Below are 21683 nucleotides of genomic sequence, written 5' to 3' on the forward strand. Positions count from 1 at the left end.
CCCCGAAAAGCCAGATTAAAAACACAGGTACAGAGCTTAATACCAGAGTAATGAGATTAGTTCATAAATTAAAAAAAATACCAAAAAAAAAAAACAACCAACAGTTTCACTCTTATTTTTAGAAGGTCCCATGTGCTGTGATGTGTGCAGAGAGTCCTTGCTGTGTCCTCTTCCCCTGTCAAAAGCAAGAAAGCTGACAAGGAGACCTGGACTTGGAGCATTTGTTGTTGATGGCAAAAAGGCTGTTAGAGCCTCCAGCTTAGCCAGCAACAGCAGCATCCCAGTGAGCAGAAAGCTTTTCTCTGTCCAAAGGAAGGAGGACTTGATAGAATGTTCTTTGGCTGCAAGTTCTTAAAGGCTTCCACTGAAAATGTTCTCCTTCAAAAAAAAGAAAAACTGCAGTTGCTGTGGGATTTTTTTTTTGTTGTCACTAAGAAAAGGTTGAGGAATAGGTGGAACCGACGTAATAGTCTGAGTGAAGCCCTCCCAGTGCTAAGATGTTGGGGTCTGCTACAAATACTCAAGTTCCAAGGCGTGTCGAAGAGCTTCCAGGTCAGCGTGACACGAGATTCTCCAGAATGGCATGTTGTGCTAGAGTGAAACCAAAAGAGGGGAATTTTTTGGTTTATTTTTAATGGTACTGAGATCAAAACAACTTTCTTAGTTTGCACCCTTAGGAAGAGAGAGCTGAGAGCTTTGTACTTGGCCACCACATTGTCACAGTGCCACAGGCAAGGAGGCTAATCTGAGAGAGGAGGGGAGGGATGGAGAGAGGGAAGGAGTGGGAAGTGTCTCTGTGCTGATTTCTTTCACCTATGCAGGAAGACACGTCCTCCACAACTCAGGAGTATCCTGCTTCAGAGCTGATGGAGGGCATGGGCTCCCTTGCTGAAGGTACTGGCTACTAAACTGCTCCTGTATTTTTAACATAGATTAATTAGGAAATGTTTCTAGCATTGCAGTACTCCTAGAAACAGTTCTAGGCAAATACCACCAGTGAAAGCTGTGGTCAGTGATCCACAGACAAGTAAATTGTATATATAATAAAAGGAAGTTACTAAAATTTGTAAAAATTTGAACAAAAAATACCACACAGTCAAAATCCTTTCTAACAACTCCCTCTCCAAGTTAACTGGAAGAGTAGGTCACACTGCATTTTCTATAAATAATATAAATCTGCTGCCTCAGGGAAAGGTGCAATAGGCTTATAAAACAGCTTGTCCCCCCAAAACCTTAGTATTTAAACTCCTCTAACGTTTAAATACAACTCTGCTATGTTGCCTATCAGTAAACAAACATTTCCTTCAAGCTACTACTGATCAGTGTGTGCAGACACAGCTGAAGTGAACTGCTCTGCAGTTTCACTTTATGGGGAATAAAATACTTCCTTCTCTCTCCCCTAGTTGTTACTAAACCCCTTCCATTAAATTATCTATTTTTCTTTCTTAAACCAGAAGAAAGCTTGGCCTCCCAGCCACTCCTGTTGTTTGGCAGTTACAGATTGATCACTCCTCAGACAGGTGAAGAAAAATGACCCACAAAACTGGAGATTTTATCAGTGCTGTCAGCAAAAGAGCGAAGGGCTCTCTCTGCCTGCTTTGGGTTTTGTTGGGGTTTTTTTGTATAAAGCTCAGGTGTGTAGAAGCTTTGATTAATGACTGTCATCAATCAAAGGAGGTGACAGCCTGGAAAAGAATGTGCTCTGCTAATGGGAGAGCTGCTTAGGCCAGGAGATGTGAGCAAGAGACACTTGAAATCCTGGACTGGAGACTACTGAACTTTCCCACTTGCCCAAGCAGCCAGAGAGCTCCTGCAGCCTTTGATGCAGTCCTGGTCACTGACCCTCTGCCTTTGAAGTGTGGCACTGAGCTGTCACAAGCAGCAGCCTGGTAGCACTTCAGCCCCACTCATGCATTTCAGGCTCTTCCCTGACAGCTCCTTAACCCTTCAGGAACTACAGAACCATCTGCAGTTTTCCAAGGTGGATGCAGATGGTATTGCTTCCACTGATCAAGGAAATACACTATAAAAAAAATAGGGTTTCTACTGCTTTGAAGACAAGTTGAGATACAATTCTGGGGATAGAACATGTGCCCATCACCTTATTTGTAGGATCCCTTTGTTCCTGGGCTTGTGCAACCCAAAGAGTGCAAATTTGCTCAGAAAGTCTGTGCAGGATCTCCATTCAATATGAGATACTAGGTCCTCCAGCACAAGGTTCAGCTGAATAGCTGAGTTGCTGTGATACAATATTTTGTGTATCACCTAAGCTACACCAATTGTCTGTGTGCCTATTAAAACTTAACGAGTTTGCTGAAGATGAGGCTCATGCAGTCAGTTCCTGCATCTCAGCTCAAGTGCAATGCTCCTGAGGCAAATGCAGCTCTATCACATTTCTGCATTCACATCAGGTGCACAAGGCCCAGGATGAACAAAGACGTCCTGCAAATAAATTTTGCCAGTCACAAAGTGTATTCCTGTCCCTGTAAAGCCAAATAAGTGAAAATCCCAGGCAGGTTTCTGTTCTAAAGTTTAGGAAATGAAAACTTTGGCTGTTCAATTCTTTGTATTCCTGACCATAATGCTTTTGCAGTTTCTATTCCTTGCATTCAGTACAGCTTCCCTGTTTCATTTTCCTTGTGAAATTAATCATATCAATCCATAAGGGCAGCAACTCCATCTGAGTCCCTTCAGAATTCACTCTGAGGATGTTACACTCTGTGATCTTAAAGAGTCATAAACACAAATATGTCTATGTGCATATTCCAGTAAGCAATTCAGCACTAATTCCAACAACTCAGAGTTTCACTTTCCATGTGTTTAAAGCCATTTCTGTTAAGCAAGAATGAACATGTGACACAGCAAGTACCTGAAAAATCACACCAGCTGGAGGAAGCTTCATTAAATGCTTAAGTAAAGAAAGGGTTGTTGATAGGAAAACCTGAAAGAATCCAGCATGGCATCCACAAACTGTACCTTTTTTGCTCCCTGTTCCTCTTCCACACCATCTCCTATTACAATGTACACAGCTTTCCTCCCAAACCTCTGCATTATTCTTTCAAAACAGCTCTCTAAAAAATTTCCCTAAGGGAGAGAAGACACATTTTTTAATCCAGACATACAGAGCAGGCAAGGTCAACATTCAGGTACTGGAATTGGAGCTGTGACCTGACTGAACTGGTTGTTGCATTCCTTGTTTTCTTTTGAAGCTGGAACCTAACTGAATCTTCATCTGAGGTGGATTCTCTCCATCTCTTGACAGTTACTAGCACTTTCTTTATCAGCCAAGGACTAGCAAGTGCTGCCAGTTTTCCATGAGCTTTGTGACTTTGATGCACTGCTTAGACCAGCAGTTGGCAGACTGATGTGATGCTCATGGCATCCAGTTCCAGAGCCCTCTTCTGCTCATCCTGGTTGCAGTAAAAACATGAAAATGCAAAGCTCAAAGCTTCAAACACTTGCACCAGAAAGAACAGAACACAAAAAGAGCCCCAGGCCAACCCTATCAGTATTTATTACTCACACAGCTTCATAAAGCTCATTCAGTACACTTGACCTCTTTGCAAGAGGATCCAAACAGTGTTTCTCTAACAGGTCCAGCCAGACTGTCTTCCTCCTAGCTGGGAGCAGCTCAACATCCATGTGCACTCAGTGCTCCATAGGGTGGGTATATAGCTATGTATCAGGTCCACTCCACCATGGAGACATGGGGGAAGTCTTTTTTTTTTTTTCCCCAGTCTGTACTAGAGAATGGGAATCAGGATGTGAACTGGGAATCTATAAATATGGAGCTAAAAATAAAGCTCACACATTGCTTGTTGAGATCAGGTTGGATGGCTGTGCCTGACTTGGGGACAAAACTTCACCCTGTCTTCAGTGAGGCCTAAGTCAATTTGCTCTTACCTGTTTTTGTTGCACTGTAAATGTTTTCAATGGGGAAGACAGTGCCCAGTCCGTAGAGAAGCACTTTAGCAAGAGCTGGGATAAGCTGAGTTGTGGTGACCAACACATTCACACAGTTTGGCCTAGAAAACAAAAGTCATTAGAAGTGGCAATGTGTGTTTCTCTCTTTCACTCTGCACTGAGACATGGTAGGAAGCAAATCTTTCCTGCCACTGGAAGTTCCCAAGCCAATGGGGGATTATGCAGCCAGAGGCAGATAATGTGAGTACCAGAAATGTCTTTTGATCAGCTTAGTAGAATGAAAAAAGCATAAACCAAACTGGCAGCAGTGATGCAGCCTCACTGCATGCTCGCCAGGACCTATCTGGTGGGAATTTAACCACCACTCAGTAATGTCTGTGCTGAGTTCTTTGAGTGAATGTGTTCAGGGATAGAAGAGCTCTTTTCTCCCCTTCCTCTTTTGTGCATCTGCTCACATGAAAATCGTGCCACAGATGAGGGAGCCAAGGCAAGGCTGTTTTTCTTGTGCTCGGTTCATCATCCCAAATTCACCCCATCCCTTGCTAATGCAAGCCTGGCAAACATGTGCAGACTGGCCTCCCACAGGCTTGGCCAGAAAAGTCCTATTTGTGTCTCAATTTGTTTAGAGGGGGAAAACAAGGGAAGCAAAGGAGCTCCTGGATCAAACCCGTAGGCAATTCTTGAAGCTGTTCTTACCGGGAATGTATCAAATTCAGCGCCTTCAGAGCATGTGTGAGCCAGAGATCAGTCAGCGCTTCCAGTTCTGCTCTTAACTGCAGCCAGGTTTCCCTCTTAGGAGCTCCTATTAAACCTGGAAGCAGGGAAAGCATCTTTGCAGAAGCACAAAGGGAGTTGCATGGCTTTGTATGCCGAATGCCAAAGGGCTCCTGTCTGCGTTCTGCCCAACTCTTGGCCCTGGTTGTGGCTGTTTCCCTCTGCCCATTGCCAAGGCTCTGCCCTGAGCTCCATGAGGCCCAACTGCAGCACAGTCCTATGGTGCTGCAGCTCAGCTTCCTTCCTCTCTGGCTCTGCTGCTTTGGGCTGAAGTGGAGTGAACTTTCTTCCCAGTGGCTAGGATGGGGCTATGTTTGGGTTTTGTGCAGGACACAGGGCTGATAATGCAGAGGTGTTTTTGTTATCGCTGAGCAGAGCTCACACAGAGCCAAGGCCTCTTCTGCTCCTCATACTGCCACGCTGGCAAGGAGGTTGGGGGTGCATGGGAGATTGGGAGGAGACACAGCTGGGACAGGTGACCCAAACTGACCAAAGAACATCATGCTCAGTATGTAAAGTGTGAGGAAGGAGGAGGAAGGAGGGACATCTGGAGTGATGGCGTTTGTCTTCTCAAGGAAACGCTACGTGTGCTGGGACCTGCTCTCCTGGAGATACTGAACACCTCCTGTCTGTGGGAAGCAGTGAATTAATTCCTTGTTTTGCTTTGCTTGTGTGTGCAACTTTTGCTTTCTCTATTAAACTGTCTTTATCTCAACCCATGAGTTTTACTAGCTTTACCATCCTGCTGCTGGGGGAGTGAGCAAGTGGCTGCCCGGGGTTAAACCATGACACTGGAATGGGTCAGTCAACTGCACACTGCAGGACCTCCTTGGAACACCTGTCTTGGAATGAGCACAAAGCTTTCACAGGAGGTGAGCAAGAGGATGAAGAGCTGGGGAAAGTGGGCAGTGGCCTGGGCAGAGAGACACCCAAAGCCAGTATGGTTTTGTTTCTCCTGAAAAGCCAGTACCCATTACCAGTGTGTGGGCAGGTTTGTCCTCCAACCAAAAATAGGGTGTGGTGATACTCTGAGTTTTGCTTATGTCTTTTCCCAGTCAGAGACCTGCACTGATGTTCTGCAAGAGAAGCAGAGCAGCCTCTTGGAAGAACTGTCTAGAACTAGGTGAGCTGAAGGAACCCAGGGCATCCTGATCTCTAGTGGTATTGTTTGGGGAGAGTTAAAACCAAATAGTTACAACACAAGAATGTTTCAGGCAAAGATCAGCCATGTGTTCTGGGGAAAAAGAAGCATATTTAGTTTTGAACTGTTTGTACACTTAATAAACACTCTGAAAAATAAGGGAAAGTTCCTTTCCTGCCAAATAAAATACAAATAAAGTCCCAGACTTGGACTTGAGTGCTTTTCAATTCACTGAACCAGGTGTTTTAGTGTTTCTCCCGCAAATCCTGTGCAGAACTGTATTCAAGGATGACTGCAGAAACACTTGCTCAGCTCACTGTGAAGCATTCTTACCACGAGGCTCCCTACACCTCCTTCAGAGATATCCTTACAGGGTCAGAAGTTTTGGGGAAGATGAAAGGCACTCGGGTTGCCTGGCCACAGACACTTACCCCCCACATTGTTTTTGTAGGTGTTGTACATCTCTTTCACCCGACGGTAGCGGAAGGCTAATTTCCTCATCCAGTCAACTCCCCCGTGAACACCCGAGCCCAGACACAGGTTTGCACTGGCAGTGGAACTGTGAAAGCCATCTGCAGAGAAGTTATACGTGCTGGGAAAGGGGGGAGGGAAGGGGAGAGGTCAGTGTAATTACAGTGCCAGCAGGGAGGGGAAACAACTGAAAAGTGGAGACAAGTGGCAGCAGAGACACAGGCAGGACACGCTGTGCAGAACTGCAGTTCATCTCTAGCACAGTTACTAGCACAGATCTAAAAAAATGTTCTGTTTCTGCACCAATTTCGCACAATAACCATCCATAAAACCTCAAATGACAAAGCTCTACACGAGCTCTGCACATCTCATTCTTGTGCCCCTTACCATGACTCTGCAGGCAACACTTTGGGAAAGGTAGATGTTATTGACACAAGTAGTTTCTATGAACATGATAACCTAAATTATACAGATAATAGCAATGGTTGGTGATGTTCTGGTCCAAGTTTCTGCCAGTGACAAGGATCTGGCATGGCCAAGTCCATATTCCTCACTACTAAGCCCATTCACGACAGATTGGGCAGTGGGAAACCTTCCAGTCTGGTTTTGAAGCATTTTGGCCACATCTGTGACATCTGTCTGGTCAAATTGTATCAGAAACTGGCATGGTCTGACTGGAGTTCAGCCTCATTTAGGTACATTTTCCAGAATGCTTCAAAGCTCAGCATAGTCAGGGCTTGGCATTAGGCACAGGCACAACAATGTGAGAACAGGGACTCTGTGCTTGTGTGTGCTTGACAAATACAGACAGCATGGAGCCAGGGAGGGGAGGGAGAATGTTTGGGAATCACTGACCAGCCACTATTTGCAAATGGCTGTGGACTACCTGACCTGCAGCTCCCAGCCTGGAGATGCCTTACCTTAGGTCTTGACCATTATCATCTGAGGATACATCATCTATGTGGATCTGGTCACAGTCCTGAAAAGTTTATGAAAAAAAAATACAGCAGTGAGTAAATGTCTGGGAAAAAAATATTGAAATAATAGAATGCAAAAAAAAGTGTAATATTAAGGAGATCAAATCTGACATATTGCATGTATTGTCTGGCATACTGAAACCAGTTAATTGTCAGGAACAAGTGTCACAGAGCACTCACACAAAATAGGAACAGACAGAGAGTGTGTGTGAGATCTGCTGTTATCTAAGGGCACAACAGCTCTTGAATAACACAGTAAGTGGAACTCCTTCCGATGCAGACAGCAGGGAGAGAGACCCTTGTGTTTTAGCCAGGAAAGCTGTGCTTTTTCAACTCTGCATGCATGATAAGGCAGAGACTTGGCAGCCCTTGCCCCTGTGAGAATACTGCTTCGGACAGGAGGTGTGTGCCCACGGAACTACAGGGGCAGAAGATCTGTCCCAAAGAGAGTTCCAGAGCTGCCTGTCCTGCCAGTGTTTTCCCAGTTTGTTCCGAGGGGGCTGAGCTTCCTTTGACGTGCAGGGAAGGCTGAAGGCAACACTGTCACTGCCCCAGAACAGAGTTAAGGAACACTGTGTGTCAGTAATGAGGAAATCTGTGCACAGAAAATTTAACCAGAATATATACTTGGAGCTCAGCCTGGATGAAGTATGTACTCTAGATCTTATCTTCCAAAATTCTTCCTTGTTTGAATGGTGGAGGCCCTGCCTCAAAAATGTGAGAAATGTTATTCCAATGGTTTCCTTCCTAGTCTTAGCATTACGATTAGAAAAAGAAAAATCAGGAAGCTTCCCCCCCAGGTAAGAACAGAACACAAAGCCTGAAAACTGATGAACACTATCTTTTGGTTTGGCTGATTTTTCAACAGAGGTTGAAAAAGGCACTTGGTACAATAGGACTCTGAACTCAGAACAACTACAGCTAACCAAGGTACAGTAATTCTTTACCACTTCAGTGTTCTGTAAACCACAGAATTTGTTTTACCTTCCTTACACAATTATAAGTTTCATGAATTACTTTAAACTAGCTCCTTTGAAAAAAAAAAGAAAAAAATCCCCAAGCAACTAACTAATCTTGCTATCAATGACAAAAGATGACAGATAGTTGTTGTCCATAATAATGAGATTTTCTGCAGCATTTAATTTAGACAATTCTCAAACAGACACACAATTTTATCTTGTTTTCATCTCACCAGCCTTCTTATCAACCTGAACCCTCTGTTCAGGAAGATATTGAGGTGCTGGAGCAGGTCCAGAGAAGAGCAACGAGGCTGGTGAAGGGACTCGAGCACAAGTGCCATGAGGAGAGGCTGAGGGAGCTGGGGGTGTTCAGCCTGGAGAAGAGGAGGCTCAGGGGAGACCTTATCACCCTCTACAGCTCCCTGACAGGAGGTTGGAGTCAGGTGGAGGTTGGTCTCTTCTCCCAGGCAACCAGCAGCAGGACAAGAGGGCACAGACTCAAGCTCTGCCAGGGGAGGGTTAGGTTGGATATTAGGAAGAGATTTTTTACAGAGAGAGTGATCAGGCATTGGAATGTGCTGCCCAGGGAGGTGATGGATTCACCATCCCTGGAGGTTTTTAAGATGAGACTAGATGTGGCACTTAGTGCCATGGTCTAGTAACTATGGTAAGGTTGGACTTGATCTTGGAGGTCTTTTCCAAACCAGCTGATTCTATGATTCCGGCACTGGAACGTATACTTCTGTATATAATTGGAGCCAAGCAGCTGAACAGCAGATCTCTGTTGGCACCTCTAGCTCTCCTCCACCCCCATCATTTTTTAAGGCTCCCTCCCACTAGCTGCTGTGAACCATGCTGGGCTGATACTGATGGAGCCCACTCCACTCCGGGTGTGTGATGCAGGGCTTTAAGTCAGGCAAAAGGTATTTGTGGAGGGATCTGTTTTCCTCATTTGTGAATGAATTGTTCTGTACACTGAAGTGTGACAACAGTAGCTATCACATTTCTAACTTAATAAAATACCATGACACTCGGTGAGACACTACCTCATAGTCCACCAGCTGAGCCTATCGTGTTACTGGGTGAAACTCAGGGAACTGGCTACAGCAAGAATGTGGACCATGTTTTACTACTTGGTTACAAGACTAATTTTTCATTCTTGCAGAATTTCCTTGAGATCTCAGTGAGCAGGGAACCTAGGCAGGATACCTGGGCTGCTGAAAAGAAGGCCCAGATTGTTTGAAAAGAAGTCTGTGTTGGGAACATATCCCAGTGTTCACATCTGCTGAGGTTTTAAATTGGTTCTCGGAGATCTCAGAGCATATGATGGTGTGGCACATACAGCCTGGGACTGAGTCAAATGTGTAAGACCTCAGACAACCCTCACAGCCCTGGGTACTGAACTGTCCTTACTGTTGTGATATGTTTAGGTGCTGCACAACCTCCCTCCAGGTGGGACCAGACCCTTGTACCTACATGTAAATGAGCCTGAGCTAATGCAGCTTTGAAATGGCACTGCTGGCTTGGAGAAAACCTCTACTGCCTCCTGGTGAGCTCCTGTTTCTCAGCTGGTGACAGAATCCTGCTAGTCTCACTTTGTTTGAATTTTACCACATATTCTAAAGGATTTTTGCTTTGTATAAGAGACAGTCAGGTCTAACCATGCCACAACCAGGAAGAATTCATCCTCTTGGTCTTTTATATTGAAACTCCCATAGTTTCACCCTGCAATGTCCCCCCGAAAAAAGCTGTTCCTGAGGATGCATGAAGAAGATCCTTCTGTTATCCCTCATGTTCCTTCTGAGTGCTCTCAAGGTATGTCTCAGGCACATATGAAAACAATGAACTCACACGTTGCCTACTTGTGTATCAGGACTGTGCAAGAGATTTGTAAACATCTCATGGATTCACTGATCAGTGGAGCTTGCATCCCTCATTAGGCAGGGGGTTAGCAGCTCCCAGGACACAAAACCTCCAGGGATAGCTCTGATATGCAGTAACTTGTAAACACACTAATCCCCATGTTTGTTAATGCCTCAGCCCTTTGTCAGCCCTCCTGTCCTTAATACCTGTTTTCCAGAGTGCTAGACAATAATATCTCCAGAGGGATTGGGATGGAAGGTGCTATACTTCAGCCAGCATTGTACTGTGGACAAAAGGCATCTGGGAGGAAAAGCACAACCCTGGAAAGTGCAGAGTTTGGATTTTAACTTCTTTTCTCCCTGATTTCCCAAAAGGAGAACAGAGAGGGGAAAATACCTCCTGTCAAGTGAATATTTGCTGATATATTCTGCAGCATGATCAGAGCCCTTTGTACACAACATCTTGCATGGCCCATACTTGCAGACTGTAGGGATTTCATCTGCCTGTAAGACTTGACTGGCTGACAGAGAATCCCTTTCTGTAAAAGGACCTAAAGAGTTTAGTAGGAGTCTAGGCCTAAAGCTTCTCCAGTCACCCACCTGCCCTGGGGACCAGTGACCAGTCTCCTTCCAAACAACTACCCTGAGGTTTGGGGTGAATTGAACAGGGAACTGCCCTCTCTACTGGGCTGCAGCACAGAGAGGATAGTTTGCAGCAGGATGGGTCTGGATGGATCCATCTGAATGGATCTGCTGGTTCACCTTTTCACACATCTATGATTCTCACTCCCAAGCATAGCAGAAAAAAAAAATTCATTCAACTAATGCATCCAGGAAACAGTTGCCTGAATCCCTTCTGGGTAAATTCTGAGAAAAGACAAAGCCCTGACTAACAACAGTCTCATGACCACTTTTTGACAGAAAAAGGAGAGCATTCCAGTTGAGGCTCCTCACTCAGACTTTGAAGCCATTTTTTTTTTTTGCTGTGATTCTCCTCACCAGACTAATGGGGATCACACAAATACTACCAAGGGCTGTGCAGACTTTGCTGGTATCTATGGACAAATGTCCCATCCTCATCAGGAACTTCCTGGGAATGCTTCAAAAGGGCTTTGCACACTGACAGCACCTTCTGCTCTGCACAGCACCAAAACTGCAGCCAGCAGAATAAATCATTCCCCTGTGCTAAAGCAAGGGAATTGATTTCCTTGTCCAGCCTGTGACTCTGGCAAGGATGGAGAGACCATTTCCTACACTTCTCCCCCTGGTTCCACTGTCAGGACTGAGGCCAACCACGCTCTGGTTAGTTCAGTCTGCTGGACCCCCCAGAATATCTGACCTTGGCTATGGGTTTGTGCCAGAGAAACATTTTGCTATGTTTAGCATTATCTGATAAGAGAACTCTTGCTTTGGTCACAAATAGGCAACTATCCTAGTGCTTTCTCAGTTACAGCCTTTTTCACCCTGCCCCAGCACAGGAGATGGTCAGAAATGGTTTCAGCCCTGTGCATTGTAGCTTATTTTGCCTTGTACAGGCCAATGTTACACCACAGGATGGTGCTAATGTATATGGTAATGCTTGTGGGTCTACAATTGAATCTGCTTCTGTGCTGGTTTTTACCAATTCCTTTCTTCATTTTTAAGAATATCATTCACTGCATTTTTTAAAGCCTCATACTAAGTGATGTATGATCCTTAAATAGCACTTTGTGAATACACAAATCTGACTTCTATTTATCATCCCAAATGAAGGAGTAGGGTGGGTAACTCTGGGTGATTCTGCTGCTGCAATTTCTTCCAAACTGAAACAGCTTTTTTTGGAAAGTGAAATTTTGTAAGGAACATTTACTTCTCTTGAATCCCTCAATTTTTCACTGAAAAGGCTCAGTTCAAACCAAACCACCAATGCCCAGAGCTGTTACTGACTGATTAATGTGCACAATTTGACTGAGCCCAGACAATTTGCTACTCCATTTAAAGTTTTAGAGCAGTAAGTGAAGCAAGGAGAAAACTTGGTTTCAAACTGCTAATTCTTGCAAAAGTCTAGGTAAACAGAGGGTCTCTGTGTGGCTTTGTGCAAGACATGGAGCTTTGTAGCATCATATGTTGAGATCTGATGTGTAGAAAGTGCTGGTTGTGTATTAAACATTATCACTACTTATACACTGCCCTGGGTTCCCACAGAGGAGCTCTCTTTTTTTTTCCACTAAGAGAAAGATTTTTTCACTTTGTACTTTCTGTGCCCTCATCACAAACTCCCTCTCTGAAAAAAGCTGAACGAGGAAAAATCTGTCAGTTCAGGTGCTACTCACTACTTGTCTTTGAAAGGAAATCAAACTTCTCAGCAAGTGAAACCTCAAGACTGTAAGGAGCCAGGTGGTAGGAAAGGTTGCACCTCCCACTACACAGAGAATCACAGTGCAATTAAGCAGTGAAGGAACCAGAAATTCTTGCTGAACTCACCAGGCACAGAAAAAGTTCTCTCCTTTCATCTGGCACAGAAATAAATTCTTCCTTTTTCAAGTGAAAAAAACCAAAACCCCACAACAAAATCCCCACAGAAGTCTACCCAGGGATGGCAGATATTTTTCCTCCAAATGCCTCCAAGCATTATTGTGACTCCAAGGTGCCAACAGCACAAACCCAACCTTACTTGCTCTTGATCCTTTCAGGCTATGGCTACTCAGTGCAAATGGGAACCAATTTTCATCCTTGCTGTCCAGCTGTTTCTCAGCTGGTGACAGAATTCTGCTAGCTTCACTTTGTTTGAATTTTACCACATATTCTAAAGGATTTTTGCTTTGTATAAGAGATAGTCAGGTCTAACCATGCCACAGGCAGGAAGGATTCTTCCTCTTGGTCTTTTATATTGAAACTCCCATAGTTTCACTCTGCAGTGTGCCCAAATTTGCACACATCTCCTGCTCTGCCTGTGTGTGTGACAGCTTCTCCAAGGACAGAGACTATTTTAAAACCTCTCCCTTGGCTAATAGCTAATTGCTACCTGCCCCACAACTTAGCTTAATAAAATAATTAAATAGCAAATTTCAGGAGAAGCAGCAGCAGTGTCCTTATTATTAGATTTAGAAAACATGCCAAAATCCATCATTGTTATTGTGCAGTTAGAAAAAAATTCCTTAAGAGAATGAGGATGTTGAAAGGACACAGTGAATATGCTTCCAATAGGCCACCTAAGGCCTATTTCTTTGGGGTCAAAATAAGTTTCTTAGCCAAAAAATGCAAGTTTGTAGAGCACATGCAAATGATTAGAGAGAGAGATGTTAAATAAAACAAGCAGCTACATACCTCCAGATCATTGAAGAAGAGATGTGTATCTGCAAGGTTGAAGATCATTTCTTCCATCATAAGTCCTATCCGCACTGACGTCGTAGTGTCCTGTTAGGGGAAAATCAGTTTGTTTCCATTCACTTAGACTTTCTTTTCTGGGAGGGGTTTGGAGGGTAGGAGATCTTAGAGCAAACAGAGGATCTACATGTTCTTGTTTCCTGAAGATATATTTATCAAAGTAATTTTATTTCCTGAATGTAACTTAACATTAACATGATTTTCCCATCCTTTCTTTTGCTCCCCTAGATAAATTCTGTTCTTTGAACAGATTCTATGTCTTTGAAGGACATCTCAACCTGATCAATAACATCCCACATACTTTAAATGAGACAAAGATCCTTTAAACACCTGAAACTGTACAAGAATTGCTTCAGTAGGTTAGACAAAAAACTGATTTCCAATAGCATCATTAGTGAAGGGTTTGGAGATAGTTGCAAGCAACAGGGCACACAGAGGGTGATCCTTTCCTGACTTGTCCTTCAAACCAGCCATTCCATCCCCACTGAAGCTGCCTACTTACTGTACAGCACCACCAGAGTTAAACCAACCCCATCCTACCATGCAAAGCCCATTACAACACAATAAAATCCCTGTCCAAGCATGACCATTGCTGCTCAGGACAGCAAGCTCTGCAGTGGTGCACAGCAAAGCTTGCAGAGCCACCACTGCAGCCACGATGGAGTTACACCCACAGAACAACATTGCTCAAAAATAATTAACAAAAAGACAAGACACAGCACATGAGAAGGAGGATGGGTTCATCTGTCATTCTAGCTAGTGTTAGAAATGTGGATGCACCTGATGCTCCTGACTGTGCCTGTTTGCTCACTCTGCCTGTCCCAGCAGCCTCAAACCCAGCCAAGGTGTGCTCTGACCCTGAGAGGGTCCCAAACCTCTTCCTGCAAGGGAAGGACATAATGCAGAAGCTCTGGCTGCCTCCAGCATTGTTAAAACATGCTTTTATTAACAATTAGAGAATGTGAAAATGTACACATCAGCATCTCTAAAAAGCTTCTACATGTTCTTAAGCACATAGGAACTTTCTCACATCCAGATCCTGCTCCTGCCAACAGCAGTGGCAATACCTTAAGTGAATTCCCCTGGAGAAGGATGACACTACCCATAGGTCTACTTAAGTGTGTTTAGTTGATTTGTTTCAGAAAATTAATGTTATTTCCTGCTCCTTTCCTGCCACCCAACCGAGACACCACACCAGCCTGTGAGAGCTGTCACTCCATTGCCTTGCCAAGTCACCAATTCAACCACCTCTTCTGCCCCCAAACAACTTGTTCCTAAACCCACCACAAGAGCATAGAACACAGTGATGCAAACAAACAAGGTTAGCAGCAGTACATAACAAACAAGGTTAGCAGCAGTGCATTTCCTTATTCATTATATACTTCAAAAACACAAGCAAAAATAATCTGTGGTTGATTTGATAAACCCTCATAGCTCAAAAACATTGTGCCTGTTCAAACTAAACAACAACAGACAACTTGGGGGGGGGGGAAGTAGCATTCCCACAGCAGGTTTTTTTTGTTAATTCATCTTCATTAGATTGGGGATCTCTCATCTTCGTGTTTAAGTGGGTGGTTTTCCTCTGTTGAAGTCACAAGCCATGCTGAACCAGGGCAGATTTATATGTAGTCTCTTCCCTAATTTTCTGCAGCTTTCTGTGAAGTCCTGTGAGTGTATGACAGGACAGTAATGAATCAGCTGAGGAGCTCTAACAGGGAGCACAGTGTTGGGAGGATGAGTACATTTCAATCAACCTTTGTGGCAGATGCTGTTGACATGGATGGTGTATTACACACTAACCTAATTATTATGCATTCTTGGTGTAGTTCTCTCTAATTAGAGCAGAATGGCTGTGGTTTTAGCTATGTGTGTGACTCACAAAGACTGTGCCCAGTAAAGAAAAGCTCTGTCACTCATGTTTAAACATGCTTGTTGCTGCCCCAGAAAGAAGGGCACTGGTTCCTCTGGGCAAAAAGTAAAAACTTCAGCAGATTTGCCCTGAACATGTCTCTAATTTTAAGCCTCAAACTTGCTCCCCTGACGAGGCACAGGGACACAGGCACAATCAGAGCATCTGTGGCCCCATGCGAACAGCACTGAATCAAATTTTACTACCCAGGTGTAGTTACACAGGGGAACTGTTTTGAAGAAAATATGCTGCTAGGAAGGAATTATTTTGTAAAATAGTTTTTAATGAAGCAATTTATTTTTATCCATTTCAAGGACCATTAGCATTTAAAACTCTTTCAGGAAGTCTCATTGGTTGGTATCTGTCATTTATCCTCTAAGTTTTGTCTTTAGCTTTATTGGTATTAATCACTAATGGGGAGTAAGGAACATTTCCACAGTGTATGAAGTTACCTTCCCTTAAACTAAACAATATGGAAACCAAACTGTAGATCAGAGTAGAAAAAAAAAGTCTTTCTCTTGAGATACAGTATTTGATGGAATGAAAATAAAACAGAAAAATGCACTTTACCACCCAGAGGAGAAGTCATTTGGGGAAATGATTTGGCATCACTGCTTTCACAGTATGGACATTTCCTCCAGAGCAAGGCAAGTTTCCAAGTCTTAAAGAGGCTGATAAAAGGCAAATCAGCACCCCAGTGTGATAGAGGTGTCTAGGCCAGGGTTCCTCCAGTAGTTACTTATTTGCATCGCTGTAGCATCTAGAAGCATTGGTCCCAGACTTGAACTCCACTGTGCCAGAGGTTGTACCCACACAGAGGAAAGGCACAGTCACTACAGCTTTCAATTCAAGCATGAATAAACAGGAAAATCAGACTGATAGGAAGCGACCAAATTGAGATAGGTCTATCCACAAAGTGTTGTCCAAATCCTCTCTACAGTGTGTAAATAATCTGAAAGAGAATTATGACATTTATCTGAAGATGCTGATGGAGAGTTCTTCCTAGGCAGAAATCCTGTGCCACTAAAGGATCTCTCTATGCTGCCAGGGGTGCCCTGGGGCACTGCTAGTGCCTGTGCTGGAGCAGTGTGAGTTCAGCAGAGCAAAGTTGCCACACTCATACCAGTGATCCCTGCTAACATGTCATTCTGTAGGAAAAATATGCCCTGGAGCCCTTGGAACAAACTTCCTGGCTAACAGATCCAGCCAATGTTTCCTGATGCATGTGAAGCCCAAGGACCACAGACAGCCTGAAATCAAATCTCCTCCAGGAACCACTTTTTACAGTGAAAACAGATTAATCTAAAAACTCAACCCTGAGTGCTTGTTTAGTAACTTTAGAAGAGCGAGGTCCTCCCTCTGCTAATCTATGAGTCATGCTTTCACAAACAAGGACAATGAAAGGCAGGGGTGGAAAACAGGCAATAAACTCCTTTAGTAAATAAAACTTCCAGCAGCACAGTGCATCCCCATCCACCTCACCTCTGCCACACACTGTCGGTGGAGCTTCCTTCAGGGCTGAAATTAAACAGCCCCACAAATTACTGTTAGTGTGAACCTCTGGTGTTTGGACATGACAGACCAGGCACAACTTCTGCCCATCAGCTGGGGGAGATACGCACCAGCAGGACTTTGGGCATTCTGAAGTGTTCATTCTCAGATATTCCCCATCCTCAGCACAGCCTTCACTCCCATTTTTAAAGGACAGGAGTCACAGTCTCACAGCTCCCTGTTTCTCCCCACTGCTGTCCTGAAACTCAGAGATTGATTTTTCACAAGCTGCTTATACTTGCCCTAGAATATGCATTAAAAAGACATGTGTTTGTTAAACCTGCAGCTACTGCTAATGCAGTTGGCTGGATGTCCATAGCTCTCCCCTCCTGTGCACTCTGATTCTGAAAGGCAGAGGGAAGCAGATTTGTCTCTGGCAATCTCTCAAGAGCAAGTCACTATTGCCTCCAATCCTGGATCCAAAGCCCATTCCAAGCCTCTGCCTTGCAGGTTCCCTGTTCAGACTTGCAGGTCATTAGCAAAGGGGCAAAACTGGCTCCTTTGAGAGGATAACAAATCAGCTTGTTGGCTGACTCTGCTTCTATTTAGCAATCTGACAATTAACTCGACATGCAAATTGTTAGGACAAAGTCATTCTGAGCCTGGATCTTGGATTCAGACACCATCATCCCCCTCCAAAAAACCAACCCAACACCAAAATAAATCCCTAGTATTTAAAATGAATCAGTCTTTTTAAAATTCCTGTCAAATACCTATTTATGCTGTGAGCAAATAATTACTTCTCTACAAGGAAGAAAGTATTAATTAAAAGTATTCACCAGACTCTATTCTATAGAGTTTATCTGCCACAGGTGTCAGCCAAAGGTGAGAGACGGATTAGTGTACAATCAAGGGCTTTCCAAGTTAAATCTCCTCCTTGTGGTTAGCTGGTAATAATGAAGTTGTCACCAAAAGAAAGAATGTAATAGTTTTAATTGGGTTTAATTACTTGGAAACTCCTGGAAAATGGACCAGCTTGATCATAGTATATAAAAGTAATAATAATGATAATCAAAAAAGTAAAGATACAAATACCAGGGCCACATGTTTGAACAAAAAGAACCTGTGAGAATAATCATTGTTTCGTTGTAACATTTTATACTTTGATCAAAATTTGAGGCATGAACAAGACTTTCCCATAAGAATGGGAAATTAACCATGTATATCAGTTCTAGTTCAAGTAAGTCCACATCTCTTTGAGGAAGAAAACACATTTAGCTCTTTTACTAACTACACTTAAGCAGCTCAGCGTGCAGTTTTCTCTCTGTAGGAACACAGACTACACCACACTGAGCCTCTCTGAGCTTTTCCAGTGGGAGACTGAAGATTTGTGAGAAAAGTTGCTTTAAGTAACTAAAGTAGCTCAGAAGCTAAAACTCATTTTCAGAAGTGACTGACTTAAGGGAATACACTTCAGGCTGTTTTAGAAAGGATCATCTCTCTTCAAACAGAATCACTCAGCTTTTCAGGGTCTAAACCTTTTCCCCCCCAAAAAAATGAAGACATTGTTTACCTAACCACTGATAAATTCAGGTTAATTAGACAATCTACTGACTTTAAATGAAGAGTATCAACAGATATCACAGTGTGACCTTGTGAAAAGTCCATGCTAGATGGAGAGCAAATACAGTTCAAACCCTATTCTTCAGATACCTTCTCATATTCACACTTTCTGTGATTTAAAGGTTACTTCCAAAGCATTGCTTATTATTTACTGAGGTCACTTTTTACTGTTATGTGTCTGGTTGAGGACTACACCTTGGAAATGACTCCAATAAGCAAATGGGCATGTTTGTCACTAAATCCTCACATTCAACAGCACATGGAGGTTGAAAAGACTCTTCTCCCTCTCTAAATGAGCTATGCTTAGGGACAGGCAGCAATGGCTACACTAATTTATCCAGTGTCTGAACCCATAAAATCTGAAATGGATTCCAGTCCTGTGGGAATACTGTACTCAAATACAGGTTAAAAGCTGAGCCATGATGCTTGAGGATAAATGGGAATTATTTTTATTCAGTAATACAAAACTTTCATGACCCAAAACCTAGAAGTAATTTCTTTTTACGACATATAGCATACATCTCAGAAGAGGGAGTGGAATTTAAAGCAAATTCATCTTCATTTCCTTCCCTTCAACACAGGAAAATCACTGTATTTCTAGGTGAAAGCCCCTGATAGCTCTGTGATACAAAACTCCTAGAAAGCTTTGTGGAAACACATCACAGAGTGTAATCCTGAGTGCAACAACATCTTTTGTGCATGCAATTTCCTAAACCAAGTCACATCCCTTTGGGTTTTTAAACTCTTTTCCCCTTAAAACTGCAGTCAGTTCAGCAGCAGTGGGAAGCAGGTTCCCTTTGCTCATGCCTGTTTAATAAACCAGCATTGTTTCTCATATATATTTGATGTCAAAAAATAATCCTTTAATAGCTCCCAATGCCACACGTGCACTTTGCTTAGAAACCTCTCTGCTCTCCTAAGCTCTAGTACAAGAGGTTACACCTACATGAGCTCAGAGCATCTCCTGTGCCCACCATCCAACCTGCTGTTTTGCTGCTTCTACTGCTGCTTCTCATCAACCAGTGCAGATGATAAACACAGATGTTTGCTCCCGAAATACACATTTGAAATAATCAAATGGCTGGAATTATTGACTCCCTTCTCTCCAATAATGAACTAATAATTGATATAGCAGCATGTCTAAAGTAACAGACTTCTTTATTACCTGCAATGATTGAATGCTTTTTTAATTTAACTTAAAAAGGCATTAAACACAAGGTTTAGCCTCCAGTGGGTAAAAAAATCTCCAACTTCCTCAGAAAATCCTTTCCAAATTGTATTCATCTTGACTTAATCCATGATCTACTGAGTGAATTAGGCTGTATTTGTTTTGAAAATCTATTTTATGGAGTTCCAAGGACTGTGTTTTCCTTAGGAAGGGCTTATTCTGCCTTTCTGACCAGGATGCTGCTAGCAGCCCTCAGCACAGGCCTCTGCAGGTTTTCAGCGTCCCAAGGTGCCCCACACATATGACTAACAAAATGTAAATAAACACAGCTGAGCCAGTAAGAAATTGGAAGGTTTTCTCATTAAAGAAATAAAATAAACAGATGTCCTTAAGCACTTTGGCTCATGTTTGTCAAAGGAATGGAAAACTCTCAGATGTTTGAACAGCAGTCGTGATATAAGGCCACATCTCGAGCGAGGGAAGAAGAAAAAAAAGCAATGCCATGGCACTTAGAATTAACTAATAGTTCTCGAGGGAGGCTGCTTTTGATTTGAACCTTAGCAACTTCTACAAATAGTTTTTAACAGCCAAGCAATAAAATGGGGTTTTATTCCTTCTCAGTTTGTAAAGCAGTAAAGGACAGACTCGGCCATTAGGAGCATGAATCACCATCAGATTTGATTAAATCCCCATGGTGTTTCAATCAGGTCCTGGCTTTGGGGTCCTGTGAGAGAACAAAGCAGGGAAAGCACAAGCTACTTGAAGCATTCAATGCAAGGAGGAAAAAAAGAAAAAAAGGAATTACAAAATCAAACCTAGGGTTTTACAAGGATCTTGAGTAGAGCCAAGGAGGAACTTATCAATGACTTCTTTTTAATTGCAAATTATAATTCACTTAAAGCAAAACTTTCTCTAAGAACATAGAACTGCCAGTGAAACTTCTGAGGAATAAAGTTTCTTAGATCCACATCATCATTTCTGGTGAGGATAAGACAGTCCAGTTCAAAGCCAGCAAACAGCAGCTATGACATTTGCTTAAAGGCTAGAAAACCATGTTCATGTCTTGTCCTCAACTGGGCCAAGCAGAAACTTTAGCTACTCTGTCCAAAAGGTCCTGAGATCTTGTTGGTGGAACCTCTCCTGGTCCTTCATGTACCTGTGTGACTGCAGAGCCCCCACCAGAGAGGCAAAGCCCATGTCTGCACAGGCTGCAAACCCAAGTGCACGTCCTGTCTCTCTCTCCCTGTACCTATCTGCCTACAACTTGCACAATTCTCATGTTGCCACTTCTGAAAGGCAAAAGCAATAAAAAATATGACTGTCATAGAAAAACAGCCTCTACATCAAGCAAGAAGCTCCGAGACACACTGCAAGTCCCCACTGAAGGCAGAGTGGCTGCTCCAGGCAAAGCAACCACATAGTCCAGGCTCCCAGGGACACAGGGTACTACAGGTAATCTAAACACCTTTCACTTAAGGTTAACTCACACCTAGAACATGACTTTTCATGACTCTGATTTAAAACTGGGACATAATGTGGTTTTGATTAATTTGAACCAATTCCTGATGCTGAACAATCTCAGATATTGCCATGATTCTTACAGGGAATTTTATAGATCTGAACTACCAGGTATCAGCTGACGTTGTCCAAGTACTGATAAAGGTCCAGGCTAAAATAAAATCCTTGTCATTTAGTTCCAGGATTTCAGAGTATCTTGCAGGTAAAGATGAATTACTTTACTCACAATTCATTTGGACACTATAATCCTAAGAAGTGTACCAAGACAGAGCAAGAACACACATTCTGGGAACAATACAAAATACTGAGAAAAGGTATTAGCTTCACACACACACACCCCCCTAGTTAGGGAAAACATCACACCCAGTGCCCTCTTTTTTCCCTTTGACAAGAGTGAGAATGAATTTGCAATACAACACTTCGAATTTCTCAGACTGAAAGAAATGCAGGGTATTTTTTTAATGCTTAGACAACACAGATTATGGAACAAGCTTGCAAAT

The 21683-nt window shown here is 43.1% G+C and overlaps 1 protein-coding gene across 1 annotated transcript in view; it reads right to left on the reverse strand.

The window, feature by feature from the left end:
* Positions 1–36: 36 nt before the first annotated feature.
* Positions 37–21683, reverse strand: part of EYA2 (EYA transcriptional coactivator and phosphatase 2) — a 50586-nt gene continuing 28939 nt past the window's right edge. Inside the window, exons 9-15 of the mRNA XM_009077031.1 lie at positions 13415–13504; positions 7231–7289; positions 6271–6431; positions 4621–4735; positions 3898–4025; positions 2977–3071; positions 37–591 (exon numbers count right to left, since the gene is read on the reverse strand). Coding sequence (XP_009075279.1) covers positions 511–591; positions 2977–3071; positions 3898–4025; positions 4621–4735; positions 6271–6431; positions 7231–7289; positions 13415–13504 — 729 coding nt within the window. The 3' untranslated portion in view covers positions 37–510. The remainder of the gene's footprint in view (positions 592–2976; positions 3072–3897; positions 4026–4620; positions 4736–6270; positions 6432–7230; positions 7290–13414; positions 13505–21683) is intronic.

The sequence above is a fragment of the Acanthisitta chloris genome, unplaced genomic scaffold (genome assembly GCF_000695815.1).
Source record: "Acanthisitta chloris isolate BGI_N310 unplaced genomic scaffold, ASM69581v1 scaffold11346, whole genome shotgun sequence".
Lineage (NCBI taxonomy): Eukaryota > Metazoa > Chordata > Aves > Passeriformes > Acanthisittidae > Acanthisitta > Acanthisitta chloris.